Raw genomic sequence first — 22,532 nt, 5'->3', positions numbered from 1 at the left:
ACTATACCAAAATTCTATGCTTAATTCACGTATCAATCACCACCAATTTTATATTGTCCAATATCTGCTTCAATGCACACAAAAACTCCAACCCTTGGTTCACAACTCACAAGGGGACTCTTCCTTCTCTCAAACTTTCAATGACATACAAGAAGGCCTCCGCCACTTACTGCGTACTTCGTATGAAGCATTTGATACCTCAGCACGGGCCTCTGCTACAGCAATTTCAGCTAGACGTCTGGCTTGGCTTCGAGCAAGCAGTATACGCGAGGATGTGCATGATCGTCTAGCTAACTTACCATGTTAACCTAATAATCTCTTCGGAGAAAAACTTCAGGAGACTGTTTCTCTCAAAAAAGACCAGAATATTGCTGTTCAATCTCTGACGTCTCCTTCAGACACACAACCTCCTTCCAGATGTTATTATCCTCAATATAAGAGAGGTTACTACTACCGTAGACCATATCAATACTACCAACCGTATCAACCTCACTATAGATCGCAGCCTTTCCAACAGCAGCGATCTCAACCTCAATCACAAGGTCAGAGGCCACGCCAGAGGGCGCAACGACCGCAAAAATCTCAAACTACTCAACAAACAACTAAGCAGTCTTTTTGAAGTTCCCGGCCACAACAGCAGCATATATAGGAGGCAGATTATCCTTATTTCACCAACAATGGTCACAAATCACCACAGACCAATGGGTACTGAGTATTGTACAACACGGATACCGACTTCATTTCAAAAGCATTCCACTGTTGTCCCATCTTACTCACCACTCCGTTCCGTCAGTTCAACTACCGTCACTGTTCAAGGAAATCTCACTCCTCCTTCAGCAAAAAGCTATCAGGCTATTACCTTTAAATCAACAGGGCAACGGATTTTATTCCCAATACTTCCTCATTCCAAAGAAATCAGGGGGCCTTCGCCCAATCTTAGAACTTCGTGCTCTCAACAAATTTCTACATACGGAAAAGTTCAAAATGGTTTCTCTCAAAACAGTCCTACCCTTTCTCCAAACAAACGATTGGATGTGTTCGTTAGACCTAAAAGTTGCGTACACTCACATTCCAATCCACGAACACTGTTGGCAATACCTCTGTTTTCAAGTAGCTAACCAACATTACCAGTACCAGGTACTTCCCTTCGGCCTCTCATCAGCTCCAAGAGTCTTCACGAAATGTCTTGCTGTTGTTGTGGCACACTTACGAAAACAGGGCATAAATATATTTCCTTATTTAGACGATTGGTTAATTGTATCCCACGATGCCTACTTGCTACAAACACACATAGAAACTACACTCCGGTGTCTGCATCACCTAGGTTGGATAGTCAATTACGAGAAATCTCGGCTTCATCCAACACAGAACATTCAATTCATAGGGGCCATTATAAAAACTCCGCTGGCAAGAGCCTTTCTACCTGTCGACAGGGTAGAAACACTGACTTCTCTAGCTCGATCTCTCCTGCGTCAACGATCCTTTCCAGCTCACCAAGTTATGGTGTTACTGGGTCATATGGCAGCAGCAATACACGTAGTTCGCAATGCCAGACTCCATATCAGGCGTCTCCAATGGGGTTTAAAGTCCCAGTGGAACCAACTCACTCAACCAGTCTTGCAAGGTACAAGTCACGAAATCCATGAAAAAGGATGTCAAATGGTGGCTCCAACCTTCAGTCCTAAATGAAGGAAACCCTTTCCAAATCACTCCTCACCAGCTAGTTCTAACGACAGATGCATCTACCACTGGATGGGGAGCACATCTCCTCCATCTAGAGACACAAGACTTCTGGTCGACGACCGAGAAAACCTTTCAAATAAATTTACTGGAACTACGAGCAATAAAGAATTCCCTCCTAGCATTCCAAACTTGGATACGGGGGAAATCATTAATGATCCATACCGACAAGCAAGTAGCAATGTTTTATATAAACAAACAAGGGGGATCCGGTTCCTTGACTCTATGCAAGGAAGCAGTACAAATTTGGGAATGGGCAGAACGCAACAGCATCTTCCTGCAAGCGTCATACTTACCGGGACTAGCCAATACCAGAGCAGACAGATTGAGCAGGGTGTTCCACCCACACGAATGGTCACTCAATCAAACAAATGTGAACGAAATCTTTGCAATTTGGGGAACTCCGGACATAGACCTCTTTGCAACAGAAGAGAATCGGAAGGTTCACCAATTTTGTTCTCTACTTCCCAGCCCATACAGAATTTCGCAGGATGCCTTTCTACTCCAGTGGAACAAGGGCCTTCTGTATGCCTTTCCCCCAATTCCACTAATCTCCCGCACAATCCAGAAATGCATATCGGACAAAGTGGACAATACTCATAGCTCCAGCATGGCCAAGACAGCCATGGTATACCTATCTTCTCCGTCTATCGGTGGTCCAACCGCTGCCACTTCTAAGGGACCCACTCCTTCTTTCACAGGAAGGAGGGAACCTAATACATCCAATGCAAGCCTCCCTCCATTTGACGGCATGGAGATTGAACGACGCTTACTAAGCTCCTTACATCTCTCTTCAGCAATTACTGACATTTTAATCGCAGCACGAAAACCTTCAACAAGGCGCAGTTACGCCTTTAAATGGAAAAGATACTCAGCATGGTGTGCCCTACAACAGGTCGACCCCTTCTCGTGTTCCCCTTCATCATTACTCGATTACTTACATGCATTATCCCTCTCAGGACTAGCAGTCACATCCATAGGAGTTCACCTTAGTGCCATCACAGCCTATCACCACTGGGAGCAAAAGGGCTCTATCTCCTCTCATCCTTTGATTTCCAGATTTATGAAGGGATTAATTCACCTTCACCCGCCTATTAAAAAACCAATGGTACCTTGGGACATCAATATTGTGCTAGAGGCACTAATGAAGGCACCATTTGAACCGATGTCGACGTCTCATCTCAAATTCCTCACATGGAAAGTTCTTTTCCTAGTGGCAGTAACGTCGGCAAAACGAGTAAGTGAACTCCAGGCGCTCGTTAATTTCCCATATCTTCAATTTCATCGAGACAAGGTAGTCTTACGGACTCATCCATCCTTCTTGCCTAAAGTGGTTTCCGCCTTCCACCTGAATGAAACCATCTCCTTACCAGTCTTTTATCCAGAACCTCACATCACAGATCAACAACGGGTACTTCATACCCTCGATTGTAAAAGAGCCCTGGCTCATTACAAAGACATTTCTCACTCAATAAGACAGTCTTCTCAGTTGTTTGTCTCTTTCAACCCAAACAACCCAGGACAACCTGTTTCAAAGAGAACTCTTTCCAATTGGTTGACATCTTGTATACAATATTGTTATTCCAGATCCTCGATTCCTCTAACGGGATTGGTTACAGCTCATCAAATCAGAGCAACTGCAACCTCTTTTGCACATATTCAAGGAGTTCCAATCCAGGACATCTGTAAAGCAGCAACCTGGTCTTCCATACATACCTTTACCTCTCACTATTGTTTAGACCAGCAGTCGGCAGCGGATTCTCCATTGGGTTCTGCCATTTTACACTCTGTTTTTCAATAAATTCTGACTGTCCACCTACTTAAGTTGCAAAAATGTGAAGCATTTTAAGTATTAAACAATTGTTTATTCATTGCCATATGTCTTTTACTCTTTTTTGCAACTTTCAGCTTGGGACTCCCATTATGCATGGCTAAATGCCCTGCTTATCGACGGAAAAAAGCAAGTTTGCTTACCGTAAACGGTGTTTTCCGTAGATAGCAGGGAATTTAGCCATGCATTCCCTCCCACCTCCCTGGACAGCGGGTATCTTTGCTACGCTCACGTCATTCATAGCTTAGACACAAACTGAGGCAAGCTCGAGGAGCGCGGGAACTCGTGCACAGGCGCAGTTCAAAGCTCTTCGAGCTTAGAGAGTAAGCTCCGCCCCGTGACGTCGTGGACGACGCCACCCATTATGCATGGCTAAATTCCCTGCTATCTACGGAAAACACCGTTTACGGTAAGCAAACTTGCTTTTTTGCAGCCCCTCTGGACATCGGACGACCTCTCCTGCCTCCAGCTGCTCGCGAAGATGGACGCCTGCACGGCCGCTGAAGACGTGACATCACGACGTTTGGCGTCACGGCATGTGATGTCACGTCTTCAGCGGCCATGCAGGCGTCCATCTTCGCGAGCAGCTGGAGGCAGGAGAGGTCGTCCGAAGTCCGGAGGGGGGTGCAAAAAGTAAGTCGCTTCGTACTGCCAGTCCCTTCTTCCCTCCTCCCGGAGCAAGGCTGCTTTTCGCGCCCTGCTTCGGGAGGAGGGAAGAAGGGACTGGCAGTGTAAAGCGACCTCTCCTGGCAATCCCGACTTCCTGGTATCTGTCATTTCAAATGACATTTGAAATGACAGATACCAGCGTGGCCGTGAAGTGTTAGGCCCGCGCACCCAGGATACTGTATAGGCGCTCTATCCAGTAAAATGGGTTGCGCGGGCCTAACGCTTCACGGACGCTTCTTAGACGCAGCTTGCATTTGCAAGCTATTTACATACAGGATCGAGCGGTAGGTGAGCTGCACTGTGCGTGCGGCAACCGCGGGTGCGCCGGGCACTAACGCAGCTCTTCCTACCGCTCGTTACTGGATAGACCTGTTAGTTTTTGGGTACTTGCCAGGTTCTTATGGCCTGGATTGGCCACTGTTGGAATCAGGATGCTGGGCTTAATGGACCCTTGGTCTGACCCAGTATGGCATGTTCTTATGTTGATGAGCCTATTAGTTATTCCTGCGCCATACAGAATGTAAAATGTGCAGCCAAGCCGCACATTTTACTCTAAGAAATTGGGCAGGCGTTAATTTTGGCTGGCACCAGGAAAGTGTACAGAAAAGCAGAAAAAACTGCTTTTCTGTACACCCTCTGACTTAATATCATAGCGATATTAGGTCGGAGGCCCCCCCCAAAAAAAAAAATCAGCCTGTGGCTTGCGGTTTGGAAGACAGACGCTCAATTTTGCCAGCGTCTGTTTTCCCAACCCGTGGCTGTCAGCGGCTTTGACAACCAACGCTGGTAAAATTGAGCTTCGGCTGTCAAACCCGCTGACAGCCGCCACTTCTGCTAATAGGAGGCGCTAGGGTTGCGCTAGTGTCCCTAGCGCCTCATTACCGCGGGCCCTCATTTGAATACAAAATCGCGCGCCCAGAAGAGTGGCCTGGGCGAGAGTCAGGAGAGCCGGCGCTCACCTTGGAGCGCCGGCTCTCCCGCACATTTTACTGAATTGGCCCTTGTATAAGGGGGTAATAAATAATAGCGCGTCAAAAAGGCTAGGTCTGAGGACAGCGTACTGAATCGACCTGTATGTTAGCTCAGCCCTGGATCTCTTACCTTCCTTTTTCAAACCAGATAGGAAAGGATCAGTTTCCAAAACGTTTTGCGCTACTCCACCCCTAGGAGTCTCCCACCCGGCGCAAGGTCCAGCTTTCCCTCGTTCTACTTTTCCGCGGACGTTTTCGTCCTGACAATTCGTTTCCCCCACCTCGGCCGCGGAACTTTTCTGGCGAAACGGAGCCGGTGCTAGGCCCGACACGTGGCAGGGGAAAGCGCTATACCGGTGAATCGGCGGCCAGAAGCAGCGCGCGCTCCGATTCCGGACCCGATCTCCCGCGCAGAAGCCAGGAGGGGGAGGGGCACGTGCTGACTCAGCCTGGACCCGCGCTTTTACAGCTTTTTGCTACTGCTGTTGCCCCTTTTCCATGGCCGCTGTTCCGTAAGAAAAGGTCCGTGGAGGTTAAGGGGGGTAAAGAGTTTGTGGAAATGAAAAAAAAAAAAAAAATCCGCTAGGATGGGGAGGTTGGGAACGGGTGGGAAGTGGCTGTGGAGGAAAGGGAGAAATGAGGTGGGGTCTGCTGGACAGACTATTTTTATTTTAAAGTTGGGAACCCTCCTCGCTCTTCCACCTAAGGCTTGACCCCCATGCCCAGCCTTCCTCTCTCCTCTGACCTCCATGTCTATTTTTTTCGCCCTTCCACTAGCTCTCTCTCCATCCAAGTTCCCCAGACCCAGTTCCCTTCTTCCAAAGCACAGTCCCCCGCCGCTCTTACCGTCTCTCCCTCTTCCCCAGGAAGGTACAGATTAAGTAGGGACCTTTTGTTTTCACTTTTTATTTTTTTCCTGGGAATTTATAACCAGAACAAAAATATGTACCCAGAAAAATTGAGTAATTTTTTTTACTACTGATTTCTCTTTTTTTGTTCTTGTAATAAACATTGAGGAATTCCTGGGAAAAATAAAATAAAAACTGAAAACGAAGGTTCCTAAAATTAAAACATGCTGAAGACCTAAGCTATGTCAAGTTTGACTTCTAATTTATTACCAAAAAATGTAAAACTTGAAGTGTAGTAGTTTCGTAAAAATGTAATCTGAGGTCCTAACATGTAGTTCTGGTAGCTTGTTCCTAAATCTGGCATTGTCTACTATTCTCTCCCTCCCCATGTTTTTCTCTTCCCTTTCTTCCCACAATTCTTGCAAGCTCATTCCCTACCAGGCCTGATCTGCCCTTGTTCTCAACACATACATGCTCCCTCCTCCCCAAGCCTGATTGCCCTAGGTTAAACTTTCCCAGGCTGGACTCTCCTGCAATCTTTTCGTCCTATCTCAGCCCTGACACCTCCACCCAACCAATGTAGTCAATACTAGTGCAGCCTTTCAGCCCAAGCAAGCTGATGCCTTTTCTTGTTGGTCTACTTGGTCAGTGCTGCCTCCTCCTTCCAGCCTTTTTGGGCTGACAGCAGCCTCCTCCTGGTTCTCGTGCCAAGTTTGGGGGAAAATTTAAAATTCTGTGCAGCAGTGGAATTCTGTGCAAATTCTGGCAGGTCTACTGGAAGTCTGTTCCAGTATCTATTGCTGCCTCAATGGGAGAATATTTTCTTCCATTCTTTTTCAGGATGCTTCACTCCATTGTCAATAGTGACCCTTTGTCCTTCATTCTATTGTCAAATAGTGACCCTTTGTCCTTCATTCTATTGTCAAATAGTGACCCTTTGTCCTTCATTCTATTAAAAAAAAAAAGCTACTTTCTGGTATCTTCAGAGGGATAGCCATGTTAGTCTGTTGTAGCAAAAATAACAGGAGTCGAGTGGCACCTTATAGACTAACCAACAGGTCTATCCAGTACCGAGCGGTAGGAAGAGCTGCGTTAGTGCCCGGCGCACCCGCGGTTGCCGCACGCACAGTGCAGCTCACCTACCGCTCGATCCTGAACAATAATTTTATGCAAATGTAAACCGCGTCTAAGAAGGGTCCGTGAAGCGTTAGGCCCGCGCAACCCATTTTATTGGATAGAGCGTCTATACAGTATCCTGGGTGCGCGGGCCTAACGCTTCACGCCACGCTGGTATCTGTCATTTCAAATGTCATTTGAAATGACAGATACCAGGAAGTCGGGACTGCCAGTCCCCCCTCCCCTCCTCCCGAAGCAGGGCGCGAAAAGCAGCCTTGCTCCGGGAGGAGGGAAGAAGAGACACTGACAGTGTGAAGCGGCGAAGCGACTTACTTTTTGCACCCCCCTCCGGACATCGGACGACCTTTCCTGCCTCCAGCTGCTCGCAAAGATGGACGCCTGCAAAAAGTAAGTTGCTTCGCCGCTTCACACTGTCAGTGTCACTGTCAGTGTCTCTTCTTCCCTCCTCCCGGAGCAAGGCTGCTTTTCGCGTCCTGCTTCGGGAGGAGGGAAGAAGAGACACTGACAGTGACACTGACAGTGTGAAGTGGCGAAGCAACTTAATTTTTGCAGCCCCGATCGGACCTCTCCTGCCTCCCGCTGCGCGACTTACTTTTTTTGCAGCCGTCCGGCCATCAGGAAGAACGGATCATGGCTCCCCTGCCTCCCGACATCCTCCCGGGGAAGATGGATGCCAGCACGGGGGAAAGCGTCACGTCTTGAGCGGCCAATTGCATGCACAGGGGCCGCTTTCCCCCGTGCTGGCATCCATCTTCCCCGGGAGGCAGGGGAGCCACGATCTGTTCTTCCTGATAGCCGGACGGCAGCAAAAAACGTAAGAGGACTGGGACTGCCCCGGAGACCGGCACCCATGATCGCGGCCGGGGCAGGTGAGCGGGGGCTGGGGGAAAGCTTGCCGCCTACCCTTACCCCTGCCTCTACCGCAGGGGTAAGGGTAGGCGGTAAGTTAGCAGGTTAAACGCGCGACAAAACGGCAGGGAAAGATAGCGATAGTCGGGGCGCGGGTTACTGGATGCTAGGGAATAGCTAATTCGCTCGTTTGCATGCAATATACATGCCGCGTGCGGAAGGGGTTGCCCGGGGATTTTAGGACGCGGTAGGAGTAGGTTAAAGGGGATTCGGGATCGCAGGAAGGGCTAACGCGGGTTAGGAGCGGGGTAAACGCGGCCGCACTTTACTGGATAGACCTGCAATTTATTAAAGCATGAGCTTTCAAGGACAGAGTCCACTGCATAGATTCCTGTCATTTCTGGTATCTTGTCTGCTAAATATTGGAATGTTTGTATCAGGTTTACCCTTTTCCTTCTAATCTAAAGCGTATTAGTACCTTAAGTTTCATTTTGTCGGCCCTCTTTTGAACTGTTTCCACCTTTTCAATGTTCTTTTGCAGATGTGGACTCCAGAGTTGCATTCAATACTTGAGGTGGGGTCTCACTAGAGACCCGTGCAGAGGTATTACTACTTCCCTCTTTCTACTAGTGACATCTTGCCCCTTTAAGCACCCAAGTATACTACTGTGTTTGCTTTCCTAATAGCTTTATCATACTGACTGGCTATGTAACTGCATCAGACACGATGGTCCCGTATCGTAAGTCTCTTTCCTGTTTGTTGGCTGCTAGTTCTTCAACTCCAAAATAACTGGACCTTGAATTTTTGCACTCTCACTGCATGATTTAGCATCTTTTTTTTTTTTAATTAAAACATACTTGTCCAAAATTGTAACCATTTTTTCAGTTTTTTAAACTTTTATTTTGTCTATCCCCCAGCCCAAAGCAGGTGTGCTGTTGCAGTTTTCATATCATCTGCAAACTAGCACACTTTCTTTTCTACCCTTCACAATGTTACTTATAAAAGACACTGAAGAGAAGGGATCTCTGTAGTGCCAAGCTGGTCACTCTTGGAATAAACTGAAAACCATTATCATGAAAAAAGGCTGTGAGGCTTGAGAGCCAACTGGTTTCTGATTCACCAGCTGAGACTTACTGCATCATAAGCCAGCTTTTCAGCTGTAAATAACATCTAAAAATGGCTACCAACAGCAATTTAAAATTTTTTTTTTATTATTATATGACACCCTATACCAGGACACTTTGCAATAAAAGGAACAGTACATAGAAGCAAAGCAAATAGAGCAATATATTATGTGAACCTTAGGTGTTAAGGAAGGCGAGATAATGTGTTTGAAATGAACTGAATGTGCATTGTAATTGACATCCCTCAGGCATCAGCAAGGCAGGGCCACAAGGTCTGGTTTTCCAAAGTGTTTCAAAATTATTCATAAACTCTTAAAAGGCATTGAGGTAAATAGATAAGTTGGGTGGGTGTTGCCACTCCTGGGGCCTAACACTGGGAGGTGGGGGGAGTCTGGTTACCTTGAGGGAGTGTTTGAAGCTGTAGGATGGTGATTTCTCATAGCCCTCTGTGTTTTCCTCTCGTTTCTTGCAGAACAGCAGGGTCTTGGCATACAGGAAGAGGTGACGCTGCATGGGTTTGAACCTGGCCAGGTCCTTTACCTTGTTGTGGCCCTTTTTGTGGTCGGTCCAGATATTAAAGGAGCCCTGCATTAGCAGCTTGCCCAAATCGTTCAGGTCCCCCTTTCAAGAAAACAGAAAATTTCACAAGCCATGAAAATCCATAATGTGAAGAGATAACAAAAGTGTATCAGCATACCTGGTGCAAAAATGGTTAAAAAATGTGAAAAACCACCCAAAATAAACACATATATAGACTGCAACAAACTGTTTATTTTGGGTGTGCAATTGGCACCAAAATATTTTCTATACTCCAGCCACCCACCCCTTGATTAGGTACAGGAGATTCCATTGTCTGGAATTTGAAATGACAGATATGATGGCAGGAAAAAGACCGTATGACCCATCCATTCTACCCATCCATTCAATTAATTTAGTATTATAATTCTTATCACTTCCTTAGAGATCCCCTGTATTTATTCCATGCTTTCTTGAACTGAGGTACTGTTTGTTTCCACCACTTCCACTGGGAAGCTGTTCCACATATCTACCATCCTCTTTGTAAAAAAAAAAAATATATATATATATATATTTCCTAAGATTACTCCTCTGAGTCTACTCCCATTCAACTTCATCTCATGACCCCTCGTTCTAGAGCCTCCTTTCCATTGAAAAAAGCTCACCTGTGCATGGAAACCTTTGAGATATTTGAATATCTATAACATATCTTCCCTATCTTGCCTTTCCTCTAGGGCAGTGGTTCTCAACCTTTTTCCCATCGTGACACACCTGACAGACCACGTTCACATGTGTGACACACTGCTCATTACAGTTCACAGTGGAAATAAAAAATAAAGGCCCAGTATTATTTTATTGTTAAGAATGACACAAGGGAAAGATAAGTACTCTGTCTGAAAATAAATTGTATAAATAATAAACATTCCATACCAAAACAGCACCAGTTTCCAGCACTCAAACAGTAACCACCTTACAAGGCAAAACTGAAATTCCCTGTACGTACCAGGATCAGTCCAGACCATGGGTTATGTCCCCCTTCCAGCAGATGGAGTCAGAGCAAAAACTGAGAGGGCGGTCCCTCATGACTGGTGCGCCCTCTGTAAACCTTCAGTATTTCTCTGACTCCAGCAGATTCGGGTTGCACCTTCGGGTTCTCCCATTTTCTTTCTGTGAGAATAGTCTTTGTTGATTTATTTCTCTTGTTTTCTTGTTAACACTTTTTACTTGGATGGATCTTATTTAAAAAAAAAAAAAAAAAAAGGCAAAGGCTTTTCATTGTAGCTTTGCTATACTTTCTATAGGCTGACCTGCTGCAGGCTTGCAGGCAGAGCTTTCATTCAGTGGCAGACCTGTCATCTTTTTTATTTATTGCTGTATCGTTTTGGGGGTAAGTTTGTTAACTTTCCTTTTACAGGGCTGTCATTTGCTGCCTTTAGGGGTGAAGTTGGTGGTCCAACCTCTCCCACTCGATATCGACCCGCTGCCCGGAGATGTCATTTCCTCAGGGCAGCTCTTAAGCTTCAGAGATGCGACATCCCTCTGGCTTGAAAAAAAACCCAAAAAAACCAGAACGGGTCATTAAAGTTAGTCAGACAGAGCAGGACTTTGATTTCGTTCCTGCTATCGAAGGTTTTCGGAGATCTGAGTTCCATACCCGTCTTTACTTGCCTCCATGCCGCGGCTGACGCGATGCAGCGCCTGCGGGGGGCCCGGATCACGGCTCTCCCGGGAAGGCCTGTGTGCTGGATGCCTCCCCGACGGGGAGGACACCTCGAGCCCTAGAAGGCGGTCTGTTTTGCTTGCAAATGTACGCCAGGCTCTAAGGAGGTCGGTCCCATTCCCGTCCAACGCGGGAACAGTGGCCATCTTGGATCCACTACTTGCTGCTCCAGCGCTGCCTCCTGGGGATTCAGACCCGGTCGGACCTCATTCTCCGGTTCTCTTTCCGGCGCATCTCCCCGACGCAGAGCCGCCCTCAGAGGACCCTCCGGGCCCCCACCCCTCCAGCCACCCCTCCCCTGGAGCCTTTTTCCACAGAATTTATTCTGCTGATGCATGGGGCTTATTTGGCAAGGCTCAGCCATCACCAGGATGCGGTTTGGCTCCCCCTCCTCCTAAAGTGGTCAGTCTGGGGGAACCCCCGAACGTGGCAGGGGGGCCTCGGGGATTGGTACCGTCTTGGCCCGGTACAGCACCAGTATTTCTGGCCCTGCCGTTCCAGTGGCCCCTTTGGGATCCTCTAAGGTTCAGCCGATTGCCCATCCAACCGGTCCTGACCCTCCACCCCCGACGGACCCGGCAGTGGACCTTGATCTAGATGACCCAACGCCCTCGGCGCAAGTCGAAGGGGATGTTCCTCGGGTTCTATGCCTTTTCCAGAGCGATGAGATGGTTCTGCTTTTCTCACATGTCCTGGCCGGATTAGATATTGAGGCCTCCCAGGAGGCTCCTGCCGCCAGAACTGCACTGAAGAGAGGGGATCCCATCCTATCAGTGCTCAAGCCACCTTCGAAGACTTTCCTTTTCATCCTGTGCTCCTCCAATTGCTGTCCAGGGGGTGGGAGACTCCGGAGACCTCTCTGCGGGTTGGCAGAGTGATGGACAGACTGTATCCACTCCCCGAGGAGTCCTTGGAACTACTTAAGGTACCGAAGGTGGATGCGTCGGTATCTGCAGTCACGGCTAGGACACCTATTCCTGTGACTGGAGGAGCAGCCCTCAGGGATTTGCAGGACCGCAAACCTGAGGTGTATTTGATGAGTTTGAGGCGTCCGCCTTGGGAGTTCGGGCTGCTGTTTGTAGCTCCCTGATGCAGTATACATGACTCCGGTGGATCCAAAAATTATTCGGGACTCAGGACCTGCCTCTAGGGGAGGCACAACAGGCGGAAAGGCTAGAAGCCATCATAGCGTATGGTGCGGACACGCTGTATGATCTTCTCCAGGTACTGGCCAGATCTATGGTTTCCGTAGTCTCAGCTCGGCGCCTCCTCTGGTCCGCGGATTCCTCCTACTAGTCTCAACTCAGCTTCCTTCCCTTCAAGGGTAAGTTGTTGTTTGGAAAGGAGATGGAGCAACTTATTAAGTCGCTTGGGGAGCATAAGGTACTTAAGTTAGCGAAAGATCCTTCTCGGAGATCCAGAACGTACAGCTCCGCGCGGAACCTTTTCAAAGGACATCGGCGCTCCCATCAGGTGCAGCCATTGTCCCACAGGCCTCCCTCGACTAGATCGCAGTCCTGGTCTCATTCCTTTCGGGGATGAAGATCAGCCCGAGACACCCTCGCCCAAGGGACTGCCATTATATCTTCACAATGAAACATTGCCGGCCCACTCTTCGATTCCCCGGATAGGAGGACGCCTGTCGCTCTTCTACGAGGAGTGGGTCACAATCACCTCAGACCAGGGCGTCCTGGATATTCTACAGCACGGTTACACTTTAGAATTTGCTCGACCTCTTAGAGACAGGTTTGTCTTTTCTCCATGCGGACTAAGGAAACAGGGCGCAGTACGTCAGACGCTAGACCGTCTCCTGGATCTGGGAGCCATTCTTCCGGTGCCACTACCGGAACAAGGACTCGGCCATTATTCCGTCTACTTCGTAGCCCCCAAGCAAGAAAGCTCCTTCCGGCCAATCCTGGATCTCAAGATGGAAACTCTGTGCTCAGGGATTGCTGCGGTGCACCGGGGATAGTTCCTGGCATTCTTGGACTTGACGGAGGCTTATTTTCATATCCCCATCCTGAAGGAGCATCATCGACGACGAGACATCCGGAAAAAGTACAAAACAAATTAAACATCGAGCTGTCGTTGGGCAGAATGGCAGACCCTTTTACGTCATCCCCATTCCAAAACATGGTGTTATCTCCCCTGGCGGTGGTACCGAAGAAGGAGCCAGGGAAGTACAGGCTAATTCAGAACCTATTGTTCCCATGTGGGCTCTTGGTTAATGACCACCTGCCACAGGAAGAATGCTCCGTGCAATATGCCTCATTTGACAGTTTCTGGGGTCCAGGTTTGATGATGTTTTTACTGGTCTAGCCTTTTCATCTGTGCTGTAATACCTAGTTTGCATAGGATAAAATAGTCTTGGTTTTGTTTTCGCTTCCATTCCCATTGTATTGGGTGGAAGGAGTGAATATGTTAGGGGGTTTTTTTGGAACTGGTGATTTATAAGATCATATTTTGTGAAGGTCCAAAGTGCAGTGGCAGCAACTGGCTTGGTATCATCTAAGCGCTCCAGAACTCACGGGTGATCTGTCATGCGCTGGGTGATTTCTGGTGTCTTATTTTCTGCCAGAACTGAATTGTAATGGTAATGGCAATTTATTTTTGATAAACCAATTTTCGCAATCACATCAAAACGGTGTACAATAAAAATTAAAGGTATGGAGTTTTACTTTCTTCTATTGCTGTTATCTATCCATAAGATGCTTAGTGAAGACTGCCAAGGGCCATGCATTTTATGACCACAAGGGGATGCTGTCTGATGTGCATGCATTGCTAAGAGCAATGCCTTGGCAAGCAGAGCTTTGTGGCCTGATGGGCTGGAAGATACCCATGGATGAACAAATCTGAGGGGCAAGGGGGAAGAAGAGATGGGTCAGCCTGGGGCATGGAAGAGAATGCTGGTTGAATCCAACTTATCCTCTGTTGAAGTTTTAATGGGTGTCAGTTACTTATTATTCCCAAATTCAAACCATACCTTCCAAATTGCAATTATTTTGAAGGTGACTGCCTCATTTTAAGAGCTGCATCTTCCCAACCTCATCATTTTTCTCATGTTAATTTCATCACTCTCATAAGTTGCTGAATTAATGGAATGGCCTTGGTAGGTTTTACACAAATCGGAATGTGACCAGCTGATGCCTATTATAAACCACTTTGGGAAATCTGAGGTATTAAGTGAAATAAATACAGAAATAGTCCCTCATCTTATGAGCCTTCCAATCTGCTGACTTCCAAATAAGGATAATTTACTGTTTTGAAGAGAATAAAGTGATATTTCACCATTAATATAATAATCTTGATATATGCTAATCTATCATCTAGACAGAATGGAAACACTGTTACTAAATGCAAAAGTGATGATAATTTAATGAAAAATGCATGCTCTTCAGCACCATTTTCGGTTTAATGTCTGATTTATCACGTAGCAGCGGAATTCTAAATTTGACTTATGAGATAATATCTGCGAGCTCTGAATTTTACGTGTAAGAGACATCAATTTGGACAGTAAGGTTCTGCGTTATCAGTTATAATAGGGCAGAAGGGTTGTGGTTATTGCATCTGGGAATTAGCACTTCAGTACAAGCAACGATACTCTGATATGTTGTTTGTTTTGTTTTTTTTGCGTGCAGTGTTTTAAGCTCAAGTCACACCTACATTAACAAAAATGCTGTGTGGCACACCAGCCTCCAGGTGGCAAGCAATGCAGTCATGGAGAGGACTCATAGAGTCAAAAAGAGCTAAGGAAACAGTGTGCTGAAAGCCCCACCACTCTCTCTTTCAAATTTTATAACTGAGGGAGAGGAGGCAGAAACACATGGAATTGTCAGAATGGGCCAGTTCTTTCTATCTGCAAGTACAGGAGAAGGGAGTACTCTGTATGATATGTATCAGCCTGTTGGTTAGTTACCTCTGTGCTGCCTGTGGCTGCCAGAACTCTGCCATTGCTGCTGCGCTCAGCACGAGTTGCATCCAGAACTCAGTGTACACTCTCTCTCTCTCTCTCTCTGTCTCACTTAGCCTGGGGATCAGACAGAGGGTGGAAGAATTCAAAGGGCGAAGCTCAGAAGGAGGGGACAGATGAGGAAGTGCTGTGAGCACTATTGAGTGCAGAACAAAGTGGAGTCTGCCGATCTACACCCTTCTTTGCCACCCATTAAATACCACATTCCAGGGATCATGCTTTAGCTAGGAAGGAGGGGGCATGCGTGATTGCACATGTTCTCAGAAAGGAACACCTATATGTTTAGGAGCCGCCGCTGATGGCCATTGTCACTGTGAGGTAATAAAGAGCAGACCTCAAGTGCTGGTCTGGATCTGAGCATCAGGCAATGTCTTTTCCGCGGCACATCTGATCAAGTCTGAAGACACACTGATTGCAAAACCCTGCCTTAGTAAATCAGGCCCTAAATGGCTTTCATTTTATTACTGGAATAGGACAGTAGAGGACATTCTAAATTAAACTTTGATGGTGATTTTTTTTTTTTTAATGAAACTGGAGCATTTAGTACATACACTTTAAATATAAACTAAACGCTTTAAATATAAACACAAACAGACCACAGATGTAAACCTGTGTATTAGATTTATTTATTTATTTTTACATTCTTTTCCTGCCCTCTCTGCAACACTGCAGCATCTATAGTTCGTCACATATTTCCCGTCGATAGCAGGCTGAATCAGCCAATACTCTCTTGGGCTGTCCGTCAGGCCCGGGAATGCGGAGCTTGATAAAGCTTTAAACAGAGTTCAACTCTGTGCGCCTGCGCTTCCGTTCCTGTGCAGGAAAAGACAGAGCAAGGCGACAAAGAGCGGAAAAAATTGAAAAACTGAGGCGAGCGAGGAGATCCTATGCCCCCTCCCTCAGAATCACACTCTTCTCTGGGATCGGAGAAACTACAGACACCAGCGCCAAAAAGGGCATCTTCACTGGGCCCTACCTCCTCGGGCATGGGTGAGGGAGACAGGAGGAAGGAGAGAGGCCCTAAACGAGGGCACACACAGTCTGAAAGCATTTCGATGCTATCTAGACATACCTCCCCGTCGGTGTCGAGGCCTCTGATTGCATCGAAACCGACTCATCGATCAATGAAGGATAAAACTTCGACGCATTTGTCGACCATGCTGCGCCCTCCGATGCAGGCACATTCATCAATGCCGACGCACCAATTGACGCCAACGCGGCTACCGACGCCGATGTGCCTCCTGGCGCCGGTGCACACTCCGTCCTTGACGCTCCCAGCGACGCTGGCGCATTTACCGACACTGAAGACATCAAATCAGCTGCAGGATTTAAATGCACCTCACCACTCGATGCATTCTTCAATGCAAGGCAATGCAAAATCAACACAAAACTCAGAGGACCTACAAACGCAACCGAAATGTATCAGACGTAACAGAGGTATCTCTAAAGAAGAAACAAAGGATAGAAATATCCCCTACTTCTCACTCGGAGCACATTCCAGGAAAACATTCACATAAGAAGAAGCATATCTCAAACTCGCATACCTCTGGTGCCTCTCCACCTACTGACCATTCACATATTTCGCCTTTACATTTGAGCTCTACTCATCATAACTCTCCTACTTCAGCGGCAGTTTCCGCTGACGATTGGGTGAATATATCTTCTCAATCTTTTCAGTCCTCAAATTCTTCCCAGAGGTCATTAATCTTATCAGAAGCTTCTCATTCACAGGCCGAAGAATCAGTTTCTAGTGGACTCTCTCACAAAAAACGACCACGAGGGGTGACTCTAACACCACCGCCTGCTCATCCACATCCAAAAGGTGGGGAAGTCTCGCAAGCACCAATTCCCACACCACTACCATTAAACACACTGCCACTGCAGGTACCAAAGCTGGCACAACAAGGTTTGGTGAAGATTTCCACAGCGCTTGCAGGTCTTTTCACGTCAATACAAATGGCTTATCAACTTCCTCAACCCTCTCCATATAGCCCTCCACAATCTCCTTCGGATTCAAGAGGACAATTTCATAAAAGACCAAGAAGTGCATCACCAAAGTCTCCAACTCTGACTTCTCCCTTGCCAGTACAACCAACAGAACCAGGTCCTTCCTCAATTCCGCAACAGCCAATTTCCTCACCTTCGTCGTCTACATCATCAACGGGATACCCTTCCGATCCTACTGAAGTTCCACAGGAGCCTTTTTTGCCACCTGAGGACCTTACCTACCCTAAATTTATTAGTAAGGTGGGTTCGGCTCTACAACTGGAAATTCAAACGGTTCCTGATCCACGAAAAACTTTTGATCTGCCTACGGAACCGACCAGCCTACCATCGCATAAGGTTCTCGATACCTTACTTGAAAAATCTTGGGAGACTCCTTTCAACATTGCTTTCATTTCTAGAAAGATTGCTTCATCTTATATTTGAGGTCAATCAAAATATTATTCCACCCCGCAACTACCACATCAATCCATCGTGGTGGAATTCGCAATGCAGCGGGCTAAGAGGAATAAATCTCATTCCAATAATCCCCCTGGCAAGGACCATAAGTTCTTAGATGATTTTGCAAAGAAATCATTCCAATCAGCAATGTTAGCTGCCTGGATTGGTCAACACCAATTTTACATTGTTCAGTACTTATACGATTGTCTACAGCAGATAAAAACTCTGTTGCCAACATCAGACACATCTTCAGTAATGCCTCAGCTGATGCAAGATATGGAGGAAGGGATACGCCATCTTTTCAGAACAATATATGAGTCCTTTGATACATCCTCTCGTACCTCTGCATCAGCGATAGTGGCGCGGAGGATATCATGGCTCTGTTCTAGTGGCATTAGGGAGGATGTGCACGATAAACTGGCCAATCTTCCTTGCACAGGGGACAATTTATTTGGTAGCCGTTTACAGGAAACGGTTTCCCAATTGAAAGAACAATCAGCGGCGGCGGTACAATTGCTGGTTACCCCTGCCACATTCTCTGCCAGATGTTTTTACGTACCACCTCAACGCCCACCATACCAATGAAAACCATTCCGTTTGTATCCACCCTAGTGGCCCCCGACCTATCAACAACCACAGAGGTCACAGATTCCGCAACAACAAAACAGATGCGGAAGGTCTCGGAACCAGCGTACACAGAATCAAACAACTGCAACTATGTCCAAAGCTCAATCATCTTTTTAAAGATGACAGGGCCACCACCACAGATTGTAGCGGGCAGGATCACATCCTTTTTCCATGCATGGACTCAGATAACTTCGGACCGTTGGGTGCTCAATATAGTGCAGCACGGGTATCACCTTCATTTTTCGTCCATTCCATCCCTACCATCTCTTTCCTATATGCAGGGACACAATTCAGACCAGATTCAATTGGCACAGGAAATCAACCAATTACTCCAACAATGTGCAATACAGAGAATACCCCAAGCCTCCTGGGGCAAAGGTTTTTACTCCCCATATTTCCTTATTCCCAAGAAGATGGAAGGTCTGCGCCCTATATTGGACTTGTGCGAGCTCAGCAAACACCTAGTAAGGAAAAAATTCAAGATGGTCTCCCTGAAATCCATTCTTCCTCTTCTCCAACCCAATGAATGGATGTGTTCACTAGATCTGAAGGATGCGTATACCCTCATTCCGATGCATCCAACCTCATGGCGATACCTATGTTTCCAATTCAATGGAAGTCACTACCAATACAAAGTACTTCCGTTCGGACTAACAGCGGCACCCATAGTGTTCACAAAATGCATGGCGGTGGTGGTGGCCCATCGCCGGAAACAAGGAATTACAAGTATTTCCATACCTGGACGACTGGCTAATAGTTGCACCCAACAAGGACACTCTACAGATGCAAGTTCACCAAACAATTCAAAGTTTACAAACATTGGGTCTCGTGGTAAATTTCAAAAAATCAAATCTTACCCCAACACAAGAACTCCAATTTATTGGAGCCCGGTTAGTCACGTATCAGTGCAGGGCTTTTCTGCCGAAAGACAGAAGAATCACGCTCTGAATACTGTTGTGGAAGCTCAGGGACTCGAAACGGCCATCAGCACGGCAAATCCTAACAGTCCTGGGGCATATGTCTGCAGCCATCTACACAGTCCGGGATACTTGTCTCCACATTCGCAGACTGCAATGGGGTCTGAAGAGGCAGTGGTCGCAGCATCGTCAACCACTGTCGCGTTCCATTTCTCTGACAAGCCAGATGACCACAGATATAGATTGGTGGTTAAGGAAACGAACACTCACCAAGGGAGCGCCTTTCAGAGCGCTACCTCACAATGCGGTCCTCACAATGGACGCTTCCCACAAGGGCTGGGGAGCTCACCTCGACTATTTGGAGACACAGGGTCAATGGTCCACAACAGAAAGCACATACCAGATAAACCTATTGGGGCTCAGGGCCATCAGAAATGCCCTCAGGACAATCCTTCCACATTTGCAGGGCAAAAGAGTCATGATTTACACGGACAATCAAGTCGCCATGTTCTATATAAACAAGCAAGGAGGGTCAGGTTCATGGATCCTCTACAGGGAAGCGATTCTAATTCTGGAATGGGCAATTCTTCATTCCATACAACTTCAGGTGACGTACCTTCCAGGAATAGTCAATACACGAGCAGACAAATTAAGTTGAATCTTTCATCCTCACGAGTGGTCGTTGCACCAATAGATTGCAGACAAAATCTTCTGCCAATGGGGAACTCCATTCATAGATCTCTTCGCAACAGAGCACAACGCAAAGGTGAACAGATTTTGCTCACTACATCACACCCCTCGAAGGGTGGCTCCAGATGCCTTTCTTATTCCTTGGACAGGCAACCTCATATATGCCTTTCCGCCAATTCCCCTGATCACTCACACCATTCATAAGTGCATGCAGGACAAGGCAGACCTTATCTTAATAGCACCAGCTTGGCCCACACAACCGTGGTATGTCTACCTACTCAAACTGTCAATTGACAATCCTCTACGATTGGAAGACCGCAGTGATCTCCTGTCTCAAGAAGGGGGCTCTCTTCTACATCCGATGCACCAGTCACTACACTTGACAGCATGGCGATTGAATGGTCATTATCAGAGGAAATGGATTTCTCATACTGTGTACAAGAAGTAATACTATTGGCTAGGATACCCTCAATGAGATGTAATTACCACTTCGTGGAAAAGATATACTACATGGTGTACAGACTACCATATAGAACCCAGACACTGTTCCCCAGAACACCTCTTGGACTATTTACACTCTCTGTATGCAACAGGTCTAGCGACAGCCTCGGGAAGAGTTCATCTCAGTGCCATTGCAACCTTACATGTTCTTCACAAGGGCCAATCCGTCGCCTCTCATCCCATGGTTTCCCGTTTCATGACTGGACTTGCACATCTTCATCCGCCAGTTTCAAAACCACCAATTCCATGGGATTTAAATATCATATTGGAACAGCTCATGCTGCCTCCATTTGAACCTATGGAAACCGCCCATTTTAAATACCTTACGTGGAAGGTAGTTTTCCTAGTCGCGGTGACTTCAGCTCGAAGAGTCAGTGAACTTCAGGCATTGGTTCATTACAGTCCTTACATGGAATTCTACCACAATAAGGTGGTACTTCATACTCACCCATCCTTTTTACCAAAGGTAGTTTCTGCTTTTCATCTAAACCAATCCATAGAACTGCCGACGTTTTTCCCAAAACCACATTGGACAGACAGAGAAAGACTATTACACACATTGGATTATAAACAGGCATTAGCCTATTACAAGAGTAGAACTGTAAGTGAAACACGCCACTCTCAGCTGTTCCTCACCTTTAACCCCAATTTTCCCGGCTTGCTGGTATCCAAGTGAACCATATCTAGCTGGATTGTTCAATGCATTCGCTTCTGCTACCAAAAAAGGAGTCTACACCTTTCCTCATCACCAAAGGCGCATCAGGTGAGAGCAGTGGCTACTTCACTAGCTCATCTGCGAAATGTTCCGCCACTGGACATTTGTAAGGCGGCAACTTGGTCATCTCTACGTACCTTTACGTCACACTATTGCCTCGATCAACAAACAACAACAGATGCTAAGTTGGGTCGGGCAATACTCAACACCATTGCAACATAAATACATAGTGGCCAGTCCACATTCTAGGTCACTCTGTCTCTAAAAGCAGAGTCAACACATTCTCGGCGTGACCATTAGCTTGGGACTCCCAAGACAGCATGGCTAATTCAGCCTGCTATCGACGGGAAAAAGCAAGTTTGCTTACCGTAAACGGTGTTTCCATAGTTAGCAGGATGAATCAGCCATGCGGACCCGCCTACCTCCCTGGACGCCTACCTTCGACACAAGTTCCAGTCATATGACTGCTATATATTACAGACTGAGGAGAATCTGTCTTTTCCTGCGCGGGAATGGATGTGCAGGCACACAGAGTTGAACTCTGTGTAAAGCTTTATCAAGCTCCGCATTTCCAGGCCTGACGGACAGCCCAAGACAGCATGGCAGATTCATCCTGCTATCTACGGAAACACCGTTTACGGTAAGCAAACTTGCTTTTCTTTCACAATGTCACCGCTTTCGTACATTTACTTTTGCATATGTCGTTATTTGGTAACTCTGTAGTCCAAAGGAAAACTGTCTGTTTATTATAGCTTGCTTTTTTTTTGGACTGTTGAAAAGTACTTCTGGTTTTAATTCTCAGTACACCCGAGTAACACTACACAGAGCACACATGTGCTCTAAGGGTCTGTATATTGTCCGGGTTTCATCAAGCTAACCGGCCCAAAGGTCAATTTAGCCTGGAGAGAAAAGCATACTCCTCTCCCCGGGGCAGGTGGGATTAGAAGGAGTATCTTTGTGACCTTGGGCGGAGGAATTCAGCGCTGCATGGGGGAGACTGGAGCAGGGTCTGGAGTGGGATTTTGGTGCTGTTGGAGGGTGGGATGGGAAGGAGAATGGAATGGGGGGGGAGTGCCCTAGAGACTGTTTCCCCTCATTTTGAATCTTAGTGCACTGACCTTGGATAACCTCTGTACTGTGGGCTTAATAAATAGCACATTATTTAATGTGTGCACTAATGGTGCTTTCCTAGCGTGTAGCAGATGGACTCAGGACCAATGGGTATAGTGTGCTCCTGATAGCAGTTGGAGACGGATCAGATT

At 46.9% G+C, this 22,532-nt stretch overlaps 1 protein-coding gene across 1 annotated transcript in view; it reads right to left on the bottom strand.

The window, feature by feature from the left end:
• Positions 1 to 22,532, bottom strand: part of MCF2L2 (MCF.2 cell line derived transforming sequence-like 2) — a 774,003-nt gene that overhangs the window by 138,405 nt on the left and 613,066 nt on the right. The window contains 1 exon segment of the mRNA XM_029615373.1: positions 9,569 to 9,790. Within this exon segment, the coding sequence (XP_029471233.1) occupies positions 9,569 to 9,790 (222 nt within the window).

The sequence above is a fragment of the Rhinatrema bivittatum genome, chromosome 9 (genome assembly GCF_901001135.1).
Source record: "Rhinatrema bivittatum chromosome 9, aRhiBiv1.1, whole genome shotgun sequence".
NCBI lineage: Eukaryota > Metazoa > Chordata > Amphibia > Gymnophiona > Rhinatrematidae > Rhinatrema > Rhinatrema bivittatum.
This window is presented reverse-complemented; position numbering and strand designations above follow the sequence as displayed.